At 32.4% G+C, this 22,293-nt stretch overlaps 1 protein-coding gene across 1 annotated transcript in view; it reads right to left on the reverse strand.

The window, feature by feature from the left end:
- Positions 1-367: 367 nt before the first annotated feature.
- Positions 368-22,293, reverse strand: part of LOC148284012 (uncharacterized) — a gene marked incomplete at its 3' end in the record, with an annotated part of 43,536 nt that continues 21,610 nt past the window's right edge. The window contains exon 2 of the mRNA XM_088242831.1: positions 368-1,390. Within this exon, the coding sequence (XP_088098957.1) occupies positions 368-1,208 (841 nt within the window). The remainder of the gene's footprint in view (positions 1,391-22,293) is intronic.

The raw sequence follows: 22,293 nt of genomic DNA on the forward strand, positions 1-22,293 counted from the left end.
ACATACAGATTTTAATACTAAAATGAAATAATATTGTCGACAAGGAGAGTTATTAGTTATGAAACTGCCGTTCATAATTATCTTGTACATATGTACTAGACTAGAGTATTGATTTAAGAATTCGAAAACAATACATACCTAGCAAAAGTCAATGGTTTTTTTCGGATTTAGGAAATTTTGGTATTTGATAAATCAATTAGTTCAATGGAATTAAAAATGAACGCACGCCAGTTAATTGTTGTTACAGAGGCGAAGAGAAAATCAATAAAAATGGTCAAATGTTAAAAGTTGATTCAAGGATTTTTGTACTAAGTGAGTGAAAAGTATTCATATTTGTTAAAGTGCAAAATTCAATAAAGCAACTCACATTGAAAGAGGTTTCTCCAGCTGCCACTGAGAACCCTAAGGCACTTGTTGAGTGTAGTGGATCCTGTTTGCGCGTTTTGTTGGAGACCAGCTCTCCTCGACCCCAACGGGCTCAAGCTGAGAGGAATTTCTTTATCCAGAGCAGCGAGGTTCCCTTCGGAGGAACTCCTGGCCAAGGAGAATCTCATCTCCCCTAAACCGCGAAAACCACGCGTCAGGGAGTTAGTATGAAAACTAGCTCTTCCAACCGAATGAGGCCTAGAGAAAGGACTGCTTTTGACCGTAGCGTAAGTCAGTTTTGTTCTCGCATCGTCGTCCACCGCAGTTAGGTCTTCGCAACCTCTGCTGAATATTTCACTGAATGTCTTTAAAGGTATGGAGTCACTCTGATCATCGGGGGAATGCAAGAAATACTGCTTGCTCAATTCACTTCTGGCTCTATCCAGTTCATCACTAGCGTAACTTCTATCGAAACCGTTCACGAGACTCGAGCTTCTGAAGGAAAGATCGCCGTTTAAGCCCCCTTTGGTTCTATCGTCTGTAAATTTGGCTAACGTGAGGTTCAAGGCGTGTTTGCACTTTTTGAGAGAGTTTTTTCGCTTGTGGTGATGGTGGCACTTTTTCGAGTTTTTGTCGATCGGAGAGGGCACGTCTTCGGAGCTGATCACCAAGATTTCATCCAGAGGGTCTTTGAAGCTCATGTAAGTGGACGAAGTTAGATTCGCGTTCGTGCGGTTGTTATTCGAATGCGAGAAGCTGTTCTTCCGTTGAACGGTCTCCTTGCTACTGTTCGCCCGCTTGTTTGGCGGGAGAGGTGGAGGTCCAAAACATGTGGTCGACATTTTTTTGCCTGGCCAAATGTGGGTTCGTTTACTTAATCACTCTCCTAGCTCAACTTCAACTCAGTTCTCACACTAAACATGTCCGTATGTTGTCAATATGGATGTCCACTTATATCGCTCACCCGAGTCAAATAATCGTACATTATACCACTTAGTCGTAAATGTTGCAAATTATCACAAAACTGCAAGAAAAATAAAACAAAATAAATAAACGTGATCTTCATATAAAAAATATATTAAAGTAACGCGTGAAGGTATAGTTGTTGAATTCAATAATCTAAATTATTGATAAATTGATTTCAATAAAATCGATAAAAAAACGGTTCGTAGAATTGTTTATTAAGACTTCCTATTTTTATCTGATACCCAAATACAATAAGCTTATTTTATTGATAATGATATGGTTAAATATAATAAACAGATTTTAAGAATCCCATATCTTTTAGGATAGCACTAATATTCTTTATTACATTTTTTTATATTTTTTAAATATTTTTTTTAAATGTTTTTTTACAATAATCATTATTATAAAAGAGAGTTTCAAAAAAATAAAGCATAGTTACATATCAATGAAATACATATTAATAGAAAAATAGTAAACAAAAAATCCCAAAAAGGCATGGCCTGTTCGTGGGTATACAAGATTGTTTAAAATAGTTTGTTGACGCGTTTTCAGTGTAAAACGGAAGATTTTGTCTTGTCGGTCTAGATGGCACACGGAATGGAAGTCTTTCAAGTAGGTTTGGAGAATCAATTTTATTATTTATTAATTTGAATAAAAATAGCTGGTCTAACATTATTCTTCGATTTTTAAGTGAGTTTATTCCATGGTACTGCATACTTTCAGCATGATTAGAAAAGTTCATGTTTAACCGGTAGTCGACCTGCTTAAAAAAAAATTGTTGGACCCTTTCTAGTTATTGATACTTACATTATAGTAAGGTGACCAAATAGGAGTAAGTTCACGCTCAGCCACCGTACGGGCTGGGCGTGAAATATAGTTCCTCCCCAACCGTAGCTTATAATCTTATAATAAATCTGAAAATAAGTTGTTATATGTTAGAAAACAATGAGTTTATGTTTATAAATCATTAGTGTGTAGTAGTGTAGTCATGTTTCAACAAACAGTGGAAAAAAGAAGACTATTTATTTAATAGCATTGTTTTATACTTTATTCTTAACAAAATATGTGACAAATAGTGAACAATGGAAACTTACAAAAATAGTGCGTCTGTAACCTTAAAATCATAAAATTTTATATGAATCCTTTAAAACCGTTTAAGAATGCATCAGTTTTTGACGCGAAAGTACCTAAATTTTGCTATTTAGAACACTACACCCATAATTAAAAAATTACAACAGTGCTACTAAAAGTGAACTGACATTTATTGATAAATACATAATATTTCAAATATCTGCCTTCTAATAATATACAAAATTATAAATCAAACCGCTTATACACGCGTTTGTGTAATATTCATGTAAAGAAGTGAATTTGAACAGGAATGTTGCGTCTCATAAAACGAAATAATACGGACCAAAATGGACACCAAGTCGTTGGAACAATAGGCGTAATCCTGGGGTCTACACACGTGCGTTTCCAGAAATTCTCCAGCAGCCTAGTGGACCACATGGTGACGATATCTACCTACTGTCTACAAAAGATTCTCTTCGGACATCTATCTCCCTTTGTTAACCATGGAGTTGATACAGTGCTTTATTTATTTAGTTTTTTATTGCTTACTTCTTGGTATGAACACTTGACCAATTTACTACTATACTCTATTTTTTATAAATTTATTGATATTGTTTTAACTTTGCTGGAATTCCTCTCATCCATGCGCTTTGTAGCTGCACGATGATTGGTTATCTAGCTTTCATATTTCAACTTTAAAATACCTTAATTTTGTAAACGGGGTCTAGAATTCCAATCGTCTATGCGCTTAGTAGCAGCAAGGCGTGTTGTAATCTTACTCCTTTTTACTATTCATATTATTATTATTTTGTAATACACTAAATTTATTTGTCAATTTTTAAAATGTGTAAATGGGGGCTAAATTTCTAACTGTCTATGCGCTCTGTAGCTGCAAGACGTCCTGTAATCTAGCTCCTATCTATTATAATTTTTGATTGATCTTAATTGAAAACGAGGAACTAGAATCCCAACCGTCCATGCGCTCTGTAGCTGCAAGACGTACTGGGATATTTATTAATTGTACAGCGCCCTTGAGGTGATTTTCACAAAAATGGCGCTTTATAAATTATCCAACTATATATATACAGTATTCTAGCTGGGGACGAACAAATGTTTCGTAGAGTTTTTCATATGTCTCTGCATGTTTAAATGGTTTCGATACTTGCATAATAAGTCCGACCATTTTATATGTTTTTTTCAGGCCTGATTCAATATGAATATTAAACATTAAGATGATACGTGTGAAATAGGCTTTTCTCCGTCAGATATCACGCGGCTGGTTTGTTTATTTGGAAATTCTTGTAATAATGAACCGACTTTAGTGCCATGATCTAAGGTTCTCCCTAGAGCAGAGATATAGGAATACAACATTATTGGTACGTGTACTTGTACAAATCTGGATTTTCTCCCAAGGGGGAGTAGGTATATATTGTTACCGGTGTGGATACTCGCTAATAAGCGGAATGGGGAATGTTGTAGTACTTAAAGTGGCCACTTAACCCAGCCAATGACAGGTCATAAGCCCTGTAAACGCTCGAATATCCATAATCCTGAATTTGAAAAAATTCTACCTCATCTCTGTAGGGATATAAATAAAAAATATATACCTACTCCCCCTTGGGAGAAAATCCAGATTTGTACAAGTACACGTACCAATAATGTTGTGCAATAAGATCTAGTCAAATATAAGTAAAAATAAATTGCAGAGTCATCTGCAGGCGATTAATAGTACTTAATTTAACTCGGAAGAGTCTTAATTAATAAAAATAAAGTAATCTGCTTAATTAAAATACTTAACTTCAATATCAATACATAGATGGCCCTCCAACTCGCTTGTGGATGGTTTCTCAAATTCATAACATAAATACAAAAATCAAAAATGTTACCGGTGTGGATATTCGCTAATAAGCGGAATGGGGAATGTTGTAGTACTTAAAGTGGCCACTTAACCCAGCCAATGACAGGTCATAAGCCCTGTAAACGCTCGAATATCCATAATCCTGAATTTGAAAAAAATCTACCTCATCTCTGTAGGGATATAAATAAAAAATATATAGGAATACGTTTGTATGAAGAAAAGTCAGATCGTTCGATCTCTTAACCGGTCGGTATTATTATGAATAAGTTAACTGATTTTAAACAAAGATACAGTCGCAATCATGAGCCTTTTGGTTGCTATCGATTTCATTATTCGCTATCGTGCAATGATTCAGCGATAATTAATATTGTTTAATATTAATTACATTATTGTGATATAACTTATCATCTGAGACACGCTGGCTGTCGTGTCGGTTGACACATATGCGCAAATATAAATGATAAGCGAATGTATTCGTTTAATTTTCTCGCAATAAACAATTAGTAAACAGATATTTCGATAATAACAAAGTTGTTATTTTTTCTATAACACTTATGGGGCCCATTTTACACGCATCGGCTAAATCCACACGGCCCGGTAAAATTAAGATGGATGAACATTTATTACATTATTTTGCATTTATTTAAAATTTATTCAGCGTGCTGTCAGGTAAAAATCCTACACGATAAAATCGATAAAATCTATTCAAATCGATAATATCGATTCAATAGCGACTAGTCGACCTACAGGTGTACTGGTTATTGCGTTTATCTGGCATTGAATAAATAAACAAAAATTTAAAATATTATGATACAATAAATTTACAACAAACACAAACCATCACGCCGTTTCCCCGTTAAGGTAGGCAGAGAGGATAGAGCGCCACATCACTCTATCATGCTTCTTCTACATTCATACATGTTTTCATGTACGCACGCCGATTATTCCGACTTTTAACATGTCCATCTTCAAGTATTTGTTGGATTTGGTCATGCCATGTCTTTCTCGGTCTTCCTTTCAACAAAGTGATCGACAGTCAATTTGTAGTCACAAAGTTGTGTTACCGGCAGGACATTACAGAATTTAAAATAAACACCTTCGCCCATATGTTTCGTCTCACGGATTATACTATCCGGTACAATCCTCCCTAACGGTCTCACCTGAATATCATAAATTTTACCCAGATGAGACTGGAAGGTGAGACCCCAGACACGCACTCCGTAAGATATAATCGATTCAATGAGCGCTAACGTTTTGAAAGGTAGTACGCTTTTAAATTGCCTCTTTGTGGTCCAACAAGCCTAAAAATTAAATAAGAGTTGCGTTAAATATATAATTAATAAAACAGTTAGTCCTTAGAACACTTGAATTTATTTTAAAGCAATACTAGTTTCAGAAAGCACAAAGTCAATGCCGATTCAATCAATAATATAATATAATAGACTATCGGACCCGACAGACGTTGTCCTGCCCGAACGTTGGCAAAAGACTTTTCATTGATAAGTAGGTAACTAGATACTTGTTTGTGATTAAATTCCAAAACTAAAAATTGTTAATATTCAAATATTGAATTCAAGTAGGTACCTTGGTACTTGTTTATGGTTGAATTCCAAAACATAAAATGTATATATTTTTTCAAATATGGCATTCTTTTTGCAAACGTCAAACTCCGGTCTTCTCATCAAAATAGGGGTGTACTTATGTAGGAATACGATTTTTAAAAATGTATTGAATTTAATATTATTTTAGTATTACCAAAAATCCAGTAAAAAGAAATAAATGGGTAGAAATTGTAAGGAATTAAGGAAAGAATCTGATTGAGATCCACAAAAAACAAATGCTGTTTGTAAACATTCAAAAACAAACCTTTTATTTTACACAAAAAAACAACATGTTTCCATTTTTTTTGTAAATGCCTAGAATGCAACCCTGGTAGATCGATTAATAAAACTTTTATGCTCCTAGCTTATTTTTTACATATTCGATTGAAGATTTGAATACCTACGAACACGCACAGCGCAAAGATCTATATTTCTCTGAAAACCGCAAGTAAATCGAGTTCAGTGACACCACACGTACAGAGGAATTATATATATATATATATAAAGATGTGTTTAATGTATATTTGTAATGTATATATTATATTTAAATAAATTAATTGAACTGAATTGAAATAAAAAGTGGCCACTTTACAAACTGTGTAACATTTACTATTTTGAACATCCAGAAACCGTTTTAAAGACCATGGGTTTTCCTATCGGTTTGAATAATACATAAAGCAATGTTTTTTTTATCAATAAACGATTTACTATTTTTTAATTTTTTAATTTCGTGTATCTTGATTTTTATTGAATTTAACTATACTACTTTCAGTGCCGTTTCAATGTGTGTTTGGCAAATTATATGGAAGGCTCTTTTCGGATATTGTCATTCATCCTCACGACCATATTGCAAACACGAGTGGTTGCAAAAACTGTACACTAAAATCAACAGATGGAAGAATTTAAGAAATATGGATGTTCAGGCAAAATGGTGAATGTTACACAGTGTTTAAAGTGGCCACTTAAACCAGCCAATGACAGGTCATAGACCGTGTAAATGCCTAGACTTCAATATTTACTTATCTAAAATGTCCTCCATCTCTCTTGTAATTTGTAATATTACAACAAGTAAGTGACTTCAGAAAATCACTCAAGCATGTTTTTTATAATTGCATTTAAGTAAAGTCAAACTTAAGGATGAACTTTTGATTTTATTGTAAGAAAACTGTCTATAAAATAAATGTAATTTTTTACAAAATTAAATAAACCTTTTTTGATACACCATTCCCGTGTTGTAAAATTGAATAAAATAAAGGAGGTGAAACGACACATTTCGACGAAAGCGCAACAATTAGTTGACATTAAACGTTGTTTAAGTTAACTGTCCCTAAGACTGGTAATTAGTAATTACATGTCTTGAACACATTCTACTTATTTTAACTATAAGAGCACGGAGTCGTAATGATGGGGACATTGACCGAAGATTATGGTCAAAATACGGACGAAGGGAAATGTGGGAAGAATTGAGTATCCAATTCATAATAGCTTGAGCACTTTATTTATTGCACAAAGGTTAAAGGTTAATTAATTAATGCGGCGAACCGTTTAGATAAAATAAATATTCGTAGAGAAAAACAAACAATGACAACACAAATGATAAGCAAAACTTAATTTAAATTTATTTCAACAGAGAGGGAAAACATTTTTGAGAAGGGAATACTTCCATATGGAAGTAAATAATAGTAATAATAATAATAGAAAAATATAAATAAAAAAAAATTATAAATAATAAAGTTTTATGAGACTAAAATATGTTTGGCAGCCTCCGTAGTGTAATTGCTAAAACGCTTGACTCACGCACGGAAGGCTACGGGTTCGATTACCGGTGAGAACACAAACAAATTAAATGGGATTATTTTCAAGCCTGGGTGTTCTGTGCTGTAATTAGCCACTGAAATTGGGCCGGGCCTTCTGGCGTGTTGTGGTGTACAAAATATACATGATATATTTTTGTGTTATATGGTAAAATTAGAAAAAAAAAATTTTTTAATATAAGACTGGAACTTTATTTTAAAGGTCTTAACAGGCTGTGAAATAAGGGAGGTATAGTTTCAATGTCAACTGAGGTACAAAATGTTGAAATTCTTTAAATAAAAATAAAAGAAAAACAATAGAAATAAATATAAAACGGCATATGAAAAATCGCGACATTTACAGTCAGAAACTGGCAAGTTTTTATTGTGTTTTATTTTATTATTTGACAAAAAGTATTGAACCAGATGTTTTAATCTGTCTTCCTTACGGAAAGTGTAATATTTAGCATTTTGACGACATTTTGTGAAATATACATTCGGAATCACGAAGAAAAGATTTTAATTTTAGTCTTACTCACGTATCAATATTCCTCCAAGAACTGTGAAATCCAGGAAGCAAAAATGCAACAACTAGATTTTCAGATTATAATCATCGTTAATTTAGTTTTATTTAAGTTTAATTTATCATTTTTTATAAAATTTTAATACTAATCTTAATATGAAAACTTAATTAATATCTCGGTTTTTTATTTTCTTTTAAACTAACTACGACAATATCTTTTACCGCGTTTGACTCAGAAACATGTCTAACTGAGATCTGGGCGTGAAATATAGTTCCTCTCCAACCGTAGCTTATAATCTTATATTAAATTTGAAAATAAGTTGTTATATGTTAGAAAACAAAGAGTTAATATTTATAAGTCGTTAGTGTGTAGTAGTGTAGCCATGTTTAAACAAACAGTGGAAAAAAAGACTCCGTATTTAATAGCATTGTTTTATACTTTATTCTAAACAAAATATGTGACAAATAGTGAACAATGGAAACATACAAAAAAAAAGTGCGCCTGTAACCTTAAAATCGTAAAATTTTATATGAATCCTTTAAAACCGTTTAAGAATGCATCAGCTTTTGACGCGAAAGTACCTTAATTTTGCTATTTAGAACACTACACCCATAATTAATAAATTACAACAGTGCTATTAAAAGTGAACTGATATTTATTGATAACTACATAATATTTCAAATATCTGCCTTCTAACAACATACAAAATGATAAATCAAACCGCTCACACACGCGTTTGTGTAATATTCATGTAAAAAGGGGAATTGAACAGGAATGTTGCGTCTCATAAAACGAAATAATACGGACCAAAATGGACACCAAGTCGTTGGAACAAAAGGCATACTAGTACTACACACGTGCGTTTCCAGAAATTATCTAGCAGCCAGTGGGCCACATGGCGACGGTGTCTACCTACTGTCTACAAAAGCTTCTCTTTGGACATCTATCTCCCTTTGCTAACCATGGAGTTGAAACAGTGTTTGATTTATTTAGTTTTTTATTGCTTACTTCTTGGCATGAACACTTGATCAATTTACTACTATGCTCTATTTTTTATAATTTTTTTGATATTGTTTTAACTTTGCTGGAATTCCACTCGTCCATGCGCTTTGTAGCTGCACGATGATTGGTTATCTAGCTTTTATATATCAACTTTAAAATACCAAAATTTTGTAAATGGGGTCTAGAATTCCAACCGTCTATGCGCTTAGTAGCTGCAAGACGTGTTGTAATCTTACTCCTTTTAATTATTCATATTTTTTATTTTTTTAAATATCATTAATACACTAAATTTATTTGTCAATTTTTAAAATGTGTAAATGGGGCTAAATTTCTAACTGTCTATGCGTTCTGTAGCTGCAAGACGTACTGGGATATTTATTAATTGTACAGCGCCCTTGAGGTGATTTTCACAAAAATGGCGCTATATAAATTATCCAACTACAAATATATATATATATATACTGGACTTTTTATACGGGGGCAGTATTAGGAACAGATATTTGCCGGCGAGAGAGATACTGTATTTACATTTCAGGGGGTCAGAGAAACTAAGAAACAGGGAAGAAAGTTTGTGGGAAGTCAAGTGGGATGTGGGTGGACCTGTTCAGGTGACTGATCAAGCCAAAGCCAAGATATATTACTTGCACTGAAAAATGTAGCCAATAAATAATTACAAGACGCTGAGGATAAATCCAAAACAATATATGTCTGCTGGGCTGGCGCTAGTAACTAAACAGTTGGCGTGTGAAATTGCGATGAATTGTTAATAGCAATAGCAAGTGATAATTGTTGCCACGAAATTTAACGAAATACTGTTTTTTCTTTCTTTGTACGACAAGCAGTTTAACGATGTAAATGCACGGCCAGTTGCGTAGAAAAGGGCCAATAGAAAACTTAACAAAGTATCGATTTTGTTTAACACCAACTAAAGTTTTAGATATTTTTAAAACAAAATTTTGTGACTTCAAAAAAAAACTTTTTGAAACACTGTAAAATGAAACGTTTGTCAGTGTGTAATAAGTTTATGTTCCTTTAAATATGTTTATTTTATTATGATATCAAAATTTTGAATTGGTCAACTATATTTTGAAAATTACTTATCCCTTAATCTTCTTACGAGCTCTTTTTTTTTCTCATGTCTTATATAAATATATTATTTTTCACTTTACTGTGTAACATGTTCTCTCATTATATTTGTGAAAAGCTTTAACTTGATGTATGTACTATTTTTAATATTTTGTATTCTTATACAACTGTTGTTTTTCCTTAATAAATAAAAATAAAAATAAAGAAATCGTTAAAAAAACTAAGCAATTCAATGTGAACGAACTTTTTTAAGTGGAATCTTTAACATTAATTCATAAGTTAGCTACTGATATTATTGTAGACAAAGAACTAAAACATGAAAAAAATTGTAATACGCATGGACATAACACAAGAATATCAGAACAATATCACAAACAACATTCCAAAACAAGACAAGGTCAATCGAGACTAATAAATCAGGGACGGAAATTTTACAATAAACTACCAGACAAAACTAAACAAAAGAATCAGACAAACTTTTCAAAAGGCGTAAAAAATATAATTACCAACAGCAGAGTATAAATAAAAATGATATATTATTTTAAAATGAATATAATAATCCGTAAAGGTTAATAAATATTTTTTTGAATAAAATTTTTAAAAAAAACAAGAAAAATAGGCTGAACGAAAAAAGTTAACGAAATGCGTTGTTTTATGAGATGTTGTACAAAAAAAAACCAAAAATATATTTTACTTTTGCCATGCAACGTATTTTTATCATTTTTAAGGTAAACGTCATAATTTTTGACGACTAAGCTTTTTTTGAGCAACTGCCTTATTTGAAAAAAATGTAAATCTTTTGACCATTTTCGTGTTTTGAAAATATGCAAGCTTCAATTTTGAAAAATTCATAAATAGTGATGATTTATTTATAGTTTAAAGATAATTAGATTTAAGTTAATATTGGGACATTCATGTATTATAATGTGTGTACAATTTTAAGAGTAAATAAATAAATGAGAAAAAACTTTTATTTTTGTACATTGTTAGTCTATATTGTTTTATCAATGTAGTGATTAATATAACCCAAGGTTTAAGTATTAAAAAAATACATTTAAAATGCCGTACGTTTTTTATACCACCGTGCTACAAAAAGATATAGACATGACATTTCCACGAACATGTCGCTAATCTCTTGATTGATTTAAATAGTTGTTTATTATCTTACTGACACGGTAGTAGTCAAATTTATACCACCTGGAAAAGCGATTCCTATTTTAAAACTTTATAAAATAATCAGAGAAAATAAAAACATTGCCTCAAAGACATGTTGTATTATCACTGTCGTCATTGATTGACATGGACGATTCATATACATAATTGAATAATAAAGTGGCGACATTATCGAGTCTTTTTTTTCAAAAATTACATAGGCTTCATACAAAAATGTATGAAGCCTATGATAAAGATGTTAAATGCATCTACTAATCATTTGAATAAATCCGTAGCACGTGACAACAATATAAATTATTTTAATTAAATTACAAATTTAAAAGCTTCAATTAAATTAACTTAACAATAGAATCACCATGTAAAGCGCCCTTGAGGTATTTTATTACGAAAATGGCGCTTTATAAGTTATCCATAATAAATAATAAATAAATACTATAAGAAACAGTAAATCAAAACGACATAAACAGACTACACTAAGCACAGTAATTTCTAATAAAAATATGTCAATCGAAGCTAAACTGGCAGTGCACAACGGAGTTTTAGTCCCAACGCTTATGTATGGAAGTGAAACATGGAACTGTCAGAGGAAGGATGAAAGCCGAGTGAACGCAGTTGAAATGCGATCTCTTAGACGAATGTGTAGGAAATCAATGTATGACAGGGTTACGAATGATGAAATCAGGCGAGAGTGTAAATCTGAGTCAAGTATAATTGATAAGACCAAGAAAGGGTTTCTGAGATGGTTTGGTCATGTAGAACGATTCGACGAGACGAAAGAATGGTAAAACCAGCCCATATGGCGATAATTAACGGTGATGTGAGACGAGAACGACCAAGGAAGACGTGGCATGATCAGCTCAACCAAAATCTTAAGTCTGGTCATGTCAAAAGCAGACAGAACCGAAGAGCGTGGATGACAAGATATATGAATGTGGAAGAAGCTAGAAATGTATGCCAGGATAGACGTGTGTGGCGGTCCATTCTCTCCGTTTCCCCTACGAGGAAATGGCGTGATGGTCGTAGTAGTAGTAACAATAGAGTATGAATTTGACCCATTGCAACACGGCTTTGTGTGTCAGTGATAAATTGACATTGGTCGGCGATTCGCCGGTTTGTCTTTAAAGTGATTTTTTTACATTAAAACTGAAGGACCATAACTTTCTGCATAAAAATAACATATATAAGTATATTTCGGTTACTAATTTCATAATAACATGTTATAATCACAATTTGTTTTACATTATTTATAACAAAATATTAATTCAGTCTTAATGTTAATGTAATAAAAAAATGTGTCTAAATTAAATAGTGTGTTGTATGAACAAATTATGTCATCTTTATTAATAATGAAATGGATTAAAAAGGATACTATATTTTTATAAATGAATGTAATCCGTAAAGGTTTATAAATAAACGAAAAAAACATATACCACCATGATTAAAGGAATAAAATAAACTGTCGAAATTTAGCAATAGCATTATTATATTTTGCTGTTTCTGTTAGCACGCTATTTATTTTTAAATAAATTTGTACCGATTTCCATCACCAGTTGGCGCTGGGCGCGCAAGTTTATACCGCGAATTCTGCATTTCTTGCCCACGTCGCGTCATAAGAAACTGGAAAGAACACGGAATGCCGCGCAAGATCCTAGTCGTTAATTTGACTAGCGCACAAGAGAATGTGAAAGATATACGACGATTTGTCAATGTTTCCTTCAAAGCAACAAGTGCTTAGTAATGTTTAAACAATGACAACTCAAATCTACGAATTTGGGTAAACACTAAATAACCTACACTCACTGGAATACGTGCGGACTAACAGGTATTAAGATAACGTCATTATTACATATCGATGGCTCAGATCCATACAGAGTTGATTGGAAATTACTAGTTTTGAGAAATGGCTGACCAAAGTTTCGACAGATCTAAATTGATTTTAAATAAATAATTATTGATGTCACCTTAAATGAAGTACATATTACATAGTTCTACTTGCAAACCCAGCAAAATCCAAAATAAAAAAAGTGAGATATTAATTGAAACGTATTCAGAATACAATTTTTTATTGTCAGTTAAAAATACGGCTTTATTTGTAAGAACTTGACTTTTAAATTATCGGGATTTAAAAAAAAAAAAAAAACGAAATATTTGCGTTCTTATGATTTACCCAAATATTTAATTTTGAGGGGCGAGTTGTAAATAACTCACTATTAGAAAATGGAAATCAAGTTGGGGTAGAGTAGGATTCGAACCACGGACCTTTGGTCCGTGAGTCCGACACACTAGCCACAGGACCACAACCCGATTCGATGCAACCATGGCAACCTCTACTTGAGTTTTGTAATGTTGGAATGTAAATTTATTACTGTTTCTTGACATAATCATGCTTATGTCATCACTGCTTACGTTTAAAATATTTACTGATTATAATAAAAAATTGAAGTTTGAAAAATAGTTGAAGTTAAGTATTGTATCAGTTTTTTGTGATTTGTTCAAAATAAAGAAAGATGGATTTTGCCGGGTTCGTAAACGGTACCCTCGTATGTATGTATTGATGTTGATTAATTTATTCATAAAGATACATATTTAAACAAAATTAAATAAACATATTAAGGATGATATTTGGTGCTGTCAACCACCATAACGGGGTGTGAAGGAGACGGTTTAATCACGAATTAGAGGCACTGTATGGCGAACCCAACATTGCACAATTCATCTAAATAAGAAGATTACAATGGTCGGGCCATGTGCACAGAATGAATGATAACCGTACCCCAAAAAAGATTCTCTATTCCACTCTGGAAGGCAGACGAAGCAGAGGCAGACCAAAATTAAGATGGCTAGATAATGTGGAAAGTGGCATTGGAGCGATTGGCCTAACAAACTGGAGAAGAGCCGCAGAGTGCAGGGAGGGATGGAGACAAAATCTGGAGGATGCCAGGGCCCACAACGGGCTGTAGCGCCACTGATGATGATAATTTAAAAAAAAACCTATCTCTTACTTCATGAGCCGAAGAGCCCTGTGTTGAGTTGGGATACAATATAATAGAAAGTGGAAGCACACATATTATTAAAGAATACTACAAACAAAAATTATTACATAAACATAATTTTTAAAAACATCTGGACAACACGCCTAATAGATGGTTTTTCAGGGCTAGATCGCGAAACTTAAGAGGAACAATCCTCATTGTAAGCTTCAAAAACGATCCTAATTTTTTTTTTTTCAAAAAGTTATTTTAAATAAATTATTTTTTATTTTTTCAAAAGAGTTGCGAAACTGTGAGAGTGAAGTGATGTTTCGGAAAAAACTTAAAACCCACTTGTTCCCTAAACCATTTGAATAAATCCTTAGCATGTGATGACAAAGTTCGTTGTTTTTCTTAATTTACAAATTAAAAAAGTTAAAATTAAATATATTTCTTTATATAATCACTTTGTAAAGCGTCCTTGAAGTAATATATTGCGAAAATGGCGCTATATAAATCATCCATGATAATAATTAAGTGGCCGCGACACACTGTAAAACGCCTAGACTTTCTTTCATATCACTTCTTAAGAATGTTCTCCTCGTATGCCATAATACCTAAACCTATTTATCTCATTTATTTTAATTTAATGATTCATAATTAATTGCATTATTTAAGACGTGCCTTATCGATCAAATGTAAATTCTATATTATTTTTCCTAGAGAAGAAGGTGACTAATATGATTTAAGTTGTGCCAGTCAGTTTTACTTCAATTGCAAGCCACATTACGATTGCCGATTGAAGTCCGCGACTCTTATCGACTGGCATCGATATAGGAGCACTGTGCACAATGATGTAGATAAACATAAAATAATGTTTCGGGATCATGACCTGTGATGTCATGTTTTATGAACAGCTGACAAGCTAAGCATCGCTCTAAAACATAGGTGGTCAACATTAATATGAGACAAACTACTTTACGCTATTCTCGAGTTGTAAAAATAGAGAATATCAAAAATATAATAAATATTTAAAACGGATTTTTATGATTCCAATTATATATCACCATCAATAAATAAAATAAAGGAAAATATTTTCATTAATAATTTTCGGGTTAAAAAACGAGCGCATACAAAACGGCTGGTAGTTGGCGTCACGTCACTTGCGCTCCCAACAAATATTGCGTACAAGATGGCGCGGTAACGCAATACTTGCCGATTGTTCCATAGGGCGTGAAACGACTCATTTTCAGGTGGTAAAAATATGTTTATTTTAAACTATTGTAATTTTTGCTTTCTTAAAAATAATAAATGAAAAACCGTAAAAAGACAAAGAGGCTACATAAACGTGACAACGAATTTAATTTTATATTTTTATATTTGTTGTTCAACATCAACACATTTAAAGAAATGCTTTTAATAACGTTAGAATAATTTATTGGGTTCGAGCCACGCAGTGTTCGAGTCCCATTTTATGGGTATTAGTGTATTTCAACAATGTATTGAGTATGTCCAAATGTTGGCAGACAGGCTGGATTTTCTCCCTAGGGAGTTATTTAGATCTAAATTTGTTACAAGAGACAGGAAAAATATTTTTGAGAAGGGAATATGGAAGTCTAGGTATTTGTAGGTTTATAAACTGTCATTGACTGGTATAAGTGGCCATTTTACATACTGTATAAAATTCACCATTCAGCCTATGTTTAAACACACACATTTCCTTAACTCTTCCATATGTTGACTATTGTGAAGCTCTTTTACTATATCATTGGTTGATTTCAGAGAACTAATGACGTTGTACAAGGTAGTATTTTATTTTTTTAAAATTTCAAACTTTTTTCCGTAGCACTGAACTTCTTCATTGTTGCGTTTCAGTTGAAACGGACAAATTAAATATAAATGTAGTACGATTAAACAATCTATTTTGACCATTTTGAAAAAAACCGCAATAATTATTAATCTTTACATTTTTTAAACTTTATTATATAAATAAAACACGAGTGATACTTTAATCCACAAATTTGGAATATCCAGTGACCGGTTTCATCGCTTTCGCGACATCTTCGAGACTGGTCGATGTCGCGAAAGCGATGAAACCGGTCACTGGATATTCCAAATTTGTGGATTAAAGTATCACTCGTGTTTTATTTATATAATAAATTACAATGAACTTCCATCAAGAATTTTCACTTACAAACTTAAATGTTTTTTTTAACTTAACTTCTCTACGGGGCAACTGAGTGTTAGTGGGTTTATGTACGTTGTCCACGAAAAGTTAACATTTGGGTTCATATGACCCCGGTCCGCGGGCCGCAGGTTGGCTACCCATGCCCTAAGATTTAAACATATCATAATTCATTTTGCTCCTGACAGAAGCGGTCATTAGAAAATAACCAAAGCCCCGGATGCTAAATTGTTATATATTACTAAAAAAACATTGATTCATTAAGCATTTGAAAGTGACTGGAAATAATAATGTTTTGTTAATAATAAAAATGACCTTATATATCAAATCATTCTTGCGTATACACTGAAATGTTCATGTTCAAATCTGCATTGTTACAATATCACATCATGTGTAATTAAATCATGTGCGCATTGCAGTTGTTAAAAACATTTACAGACAATGACTCAATTCCGCTATTGAAAAAACAGAATAACACAAGCATTATTCAGATGTTATCAAACCATAAAAAACTTGAAAGGAAAACCGTATTTTTTCTAAACCTTTATAAACGTTTTAAAATTGCCCACTTTTTTTATTATCATCATATTATATACATAAAACTATACATTTTTACAACGTTGCTTTGACATAGTGAAAAATATAATAAAATACATATTAACATTTTACAACAGAGATGAAGAACATTTAAGAGAAGGTAATATAGAAGTCTAGGCATCTACGGGGCTTATGACCTGTCAATGGCTAGTTTAAGTGGCCACTTTACACACTGTGTAACATTCACCATTCTGCCTATATTTGAACATCTAAATTCCTTCAATTCTTTCGTCTGTTGATGTTTGTGAAGTTAAAGAGCTGAAACCTTTTTTTATTTTGTTTATTATTTTTATTTTATTTATTTCTCTGTTGTAAAATGTTCATATAAACAACTCCCCAGGGAGTTGAATCCAGTCCTTGTCTACAAAAATTTGGACAAACTCAAAATATTGTTGATAAAATACAGTTTAAAAAACAATAAAAAATGTAGTAAAAAATATATCTAGTAAAATGTATTTAAACACCCAGTAAAATACACAGTAAAAGAAAATACAAAGCAAGAAACAGTAAAATACATAGTAAAAAAACATATTTTAAGACCCAGTAAATACGTTGTAAAAAAACAAAATACATAGTAAAGACAAAGCAATAAAATATATACATTATTGTAATTTACATTATATTTTATTTAAATTATGCTTAGATATAGCATAATTGAAATAAAATATAAATTTCTAGATGTCTACAAAATTAAAATTGTTATTAGAATCTACAGTATGTGTAATCATCTGTTCTGTAATCAAGTGAGCATTTACTTTCATATTATTTATAATATAAGTGGTGTACCCTGCCTTATTTTATTTACATCATGATTTATAAGTGTGGTACAATTTATGTAACCAATTACGAGATAGGCTCTAATTGGACTTCATAAAATTTGTTAATAATTTGATGAACCGGGTTGTGGTCCGGTGGAAGTATTGTGGACTCACGGACCAAAGGTCCCAGGTTCCAATCCCATTCTACCGCAATTCGATTTCCATTTTTCCAGCACAAGTTATTTACGACTTTTAGGAAATGGTCTAAAAAATTTAAAATTTGAGTAAATAATAGGAACTCAAATATTTCTCATTATCTTAAAAAATAACATTTAAAAAAAATCTTAAAATTATATTATAATAAAATTTCTAAGTTTTTCAAGGGCTTGATATTTTTTTTAGTACGCTCCTGTCTAGTTTTAAAAATAGAATCGACCCCATCACTCGACACCTCCCATTTTAACAAAAACAAATTTGACTTGACTTATTAGGTCTATATCTTTAGATTTCATATTCAGTAGACACTTAAAATAAAATAGGATAAGATTCGATAAAATAAATAAAAACAACTTTGTTTATAACCACTTTTTTTTTTCTTTCTACCGACCGGTTTCAAAGCTATACAAGCTTCTTTATCAAAGTATACTTAACTAACGAATTCTATCCTATTTTATTTTATCAGTGTGCTGCCAAAATAACCACAAAGTTAGTGCTTCAAATATAAAATTCATATAGGATAAGATTCAATTGTAAATTATACCTTGATAAAGAAGCTCCTGTAGCTTTTAAATCGGTGGGTAGAAAAAAAAAAGTGGTTAAAAATAAAGCTGTTTTAATATTATCATTATAAAATGATCTGTTGACTTTCCAATAAAATAATGAATCAAATAAAGCCTACATTAATTTAAGATTTGACTATAAAAATAGTTTATATTACAATTGACTATTGAAAAGCCGTCACATTTGTATCCAATAGTTGTCTTTTTGTGGCGCAGTCAATTCGACAAGTGCACATACGAGTACATCAATTAGTGCACTGGAAGATTAATTAGAGAATTATTTCCTCCTCGTTTCTCATCCGTAAAGCAACTAATTAAAAATTGTGGAATGTTCAGAAATAGGTGTGGCTTACAGATTCATTGTTAATGCACTTATAACTGCCGACTGTGTCCAAGTTAAACTAAACGTTTGCGTTTTGCAGAGATGTTGGAAACATTAAAACGCGTGTAATTTGAAGACAAAAAAAAAGTCATTAAAATATTTTTTTTATTAATCAGTCATATCACACCACCAGTTAAGTATTTATTATATTTTCAAGAATTATATTTTTATTATTTAGATTATTTTTTCAATAGAGTATTGTCCCAGCGTTCTATCCCGCGCGGTAGAAGCTGTTCACGGAGCTGGGACAAGACAATATTATCATATCTATTGTATTGTCCGCATGTAAACGATATTTTACAGAATTGTATTGTAAAAAATTGTCCTAAAAATAAGGAACAGAAACTAACATTGAAGAATACGCGGTCAAAGGTCGAAAGTCTCAAGTAACTAGTCTATTTTTTTGCACCACAACAGGCCAAGAGACACAGAACACCCAGGTTTGAAAACGATCACATTCAATGTTTGCGTTGTCATCGGGAATCGAACCCAGAACCTTTCGGACGTGAGTCAAGCGTCTTCACTACTACACCACGGAGGCCGCCATATATAGTAAAGTGACTCAAAAGATAGTATTTTATGAAGCGTTGAGCAAATATCGGTTTTCGCAAATGGTCAATTTTTACTTGGTAAACCTTAATCCAAATCAGCTAAGGGTTATCACTAGAACGTTCAAAGGGAATCTCAAGCTAAACGAACACCCAAATGTGTCTTTCCAAATTTCCAAGTTGCAGGTTTTGCAATATGGAAGGTGAAACGTCCACATAAACAGCTGGGCTCTCGGGGGATTAATGATTAGACCTGAGTATGTGAGACCCCTCGCCCCTTGCTTAATAGCCCGGGTTATTAAAGACCTTAGCCTTAGAGGGTGCGATTTTACTAACGAGGACCCGTCACAATATATCTGCAGAGGTCGCAGTTACGTCAGGAACTTATTTAGCTATGGACCCTACTCGTATCTGGATAAGAATAATAGTCACACGATGAGATACCTAAAGAGTTTAATAGTTCTGTAAGAATCAGGAAATGAAAAACATTTTTGTAAAAAAAACAGAGGCTAAAGGATAAAAACCAAAAGATTGAAAAGATGTCTGTATTGAAGAAAACAAATACAAAAAATAGAATTTTATCGCATTGTACTATCAATCATCAGATTCAAAGGTTACTAAAACAGGAATATTTTAGACAAAACGTAAGTACGAGTATCACAGCTGTCACTGGACTGTATTTCAAAGGGCACGCCGTCCAGAAAAAAACTCTGGTTGTTTGATACACCTTTACTTGATCTTTTTCGTCCTTCCGCAACATGTTCTGCTGTTGATTCCATCAGGACTGAACACCATCTTGCGTCGTATTGTTATAATGGTTGCAGTAAAAACAGTGTTGCAATCGGATATATAGGTGGATGCCCAAACCGCAAAGAAATCTCGTCAGCAAGTGAACATTTCCTTTTATCCGAAGATATTTGCTGAGCTAACGCAAGGTCGCGTGGCGCGTCGGGACTGGAATTTTAATTTAATTAATCAGACAATAGCATTAAACATATAATAATAATTTTGCAAAAAGTTGACGCATGGCACAAAACATGGTCTACAAAGTCATCGAATGTTGAGCAAAACATGGCATGTTGACCTGTACCCAGTTGAGATGCAGATAACTTTGAGTAAACCGACATTTGATACGCTAATTAAAAGTATTTGCTTTTCTTATCACTGTGTTTCTACATATAATTAAATTAATTTAATTATTAAGCAAGCCGCAGTAAATTAATTAATATATCGTTCTCTTGGGAACCGCGAGAAGATGCATTATGTTCGGACAGAACTTTTTTATCATTGGAATGAATAAATCACAATTAAAACGACGAAAAAACAAGAAAACTAAAAACTGTGTTAGGTTAGTTTGTAATCAATGGAATAAGAACCATTTATTAAATCAATTAAAAACTGCTTACTCCATTTTATTTTTTAAACTCTGAGCGCTGAATAATATTCACCAACGAGGAAGTTCAGTGGTTTTTTTATTTGTTAATAGACCATTAAACTAAGTAAAAAAAAAAATATTTTTTTTACACCGTATTATCAGCGCTACGACTTTTTAAAGTTTTGTATTTCTGAAATAACTCCGCGTGTAACGCCAGAGGTTCATTTCCGCTTATTCTCATTCGGTTCTTCCCATTGGTCCAGAAGCGACAAGCAGACCGGAAATCTTCCATAGCTCTCAGATCATAGGTTGATTCACATGAACCACTGACGTCATTCAAAGTAGTGCGTTTTTATCAAAATATTTTTTATTATTTTTTCCGTAAATTTTCAAGAAACTTTGCAGTGCAATTTAATGCTCTAATTTTTACCCTGCGTAAGAAAACATTGGTAAAAAAAAAATGGAAAATTTAATAAATATTTCATTTTCAAAATCAATTCTATACTAACCTTACAGTAAAAAACAAGAATCTTACCGATAAGTACGAGTATGTATCATTTCATTTAATAACAACTAAGTGAATGTGTTATTAGCTATGTATGTAATTGCGAATATGTTGATAATAAGTATAATTATTACGAAATGTAGTAATAATTAGTAAGACGCCAGAGAATATTGTATTTTCAACTGTGGTAAAATTTAAAATCATTGCAAGCCGAGCAAAATAGGTGACTATTAGTAATGTATAATGGGTGGATTGATATTTTTGAATACATCGTGATTCATGCCAAAAATAACTTATTAAAAATGACGCCATAAGATAGGAGAGATGTTATCTTTTGGCAGAAATCACGGCAATTATAATGCCTTGAAGACGGCGCATGGCCGGCAAATGGGTAAGCAAGCAACCTGCATAAGATAGCAAAATGAGGAAATTCAGTGGTTTTTCTTATTTTTTTTAAATTTTAAGATATTTAAAGTTTTGAATTTCTCAAATCAATTCCCGTGTGACGTCTCAAGTTCTCTTCCCCTTCTTCTCGGTTAGTTTTGCCGATTGGTCCATTGATGGTGAGGACACCGGAAATCTTCCACAGCTCTAATAACCTTCTATTTTATTTATTTTATTTTTGCACCACAACAGGCCAGGAGGCCCAATTACAGTGGTGATTTACATCACAGAACAACCCAGGCTTGAGAAAAATCACATTTTAATTTTTGTGTTCTCACCGGGAATCGAAGCCGGAACCTTTCGTGCGTGAG

The sequence above is a fragment of the Micrasema longulum genome, unplaced genomic scaffold, assembly GCF_059751315.1.
Source record: "Micrasema longulum isolate JH-2025_06_02 unplaced genomic scaffold, ASM5975131v1 h1tg000168l, whole genome shotgun sequence".
Classification (NCBI taxonomy): Eukaryota; Metazoa; Arthropoda; class Insecta; order Trichoptera; family Brachycentridae; genus Micrasema; species Micrasema longulum.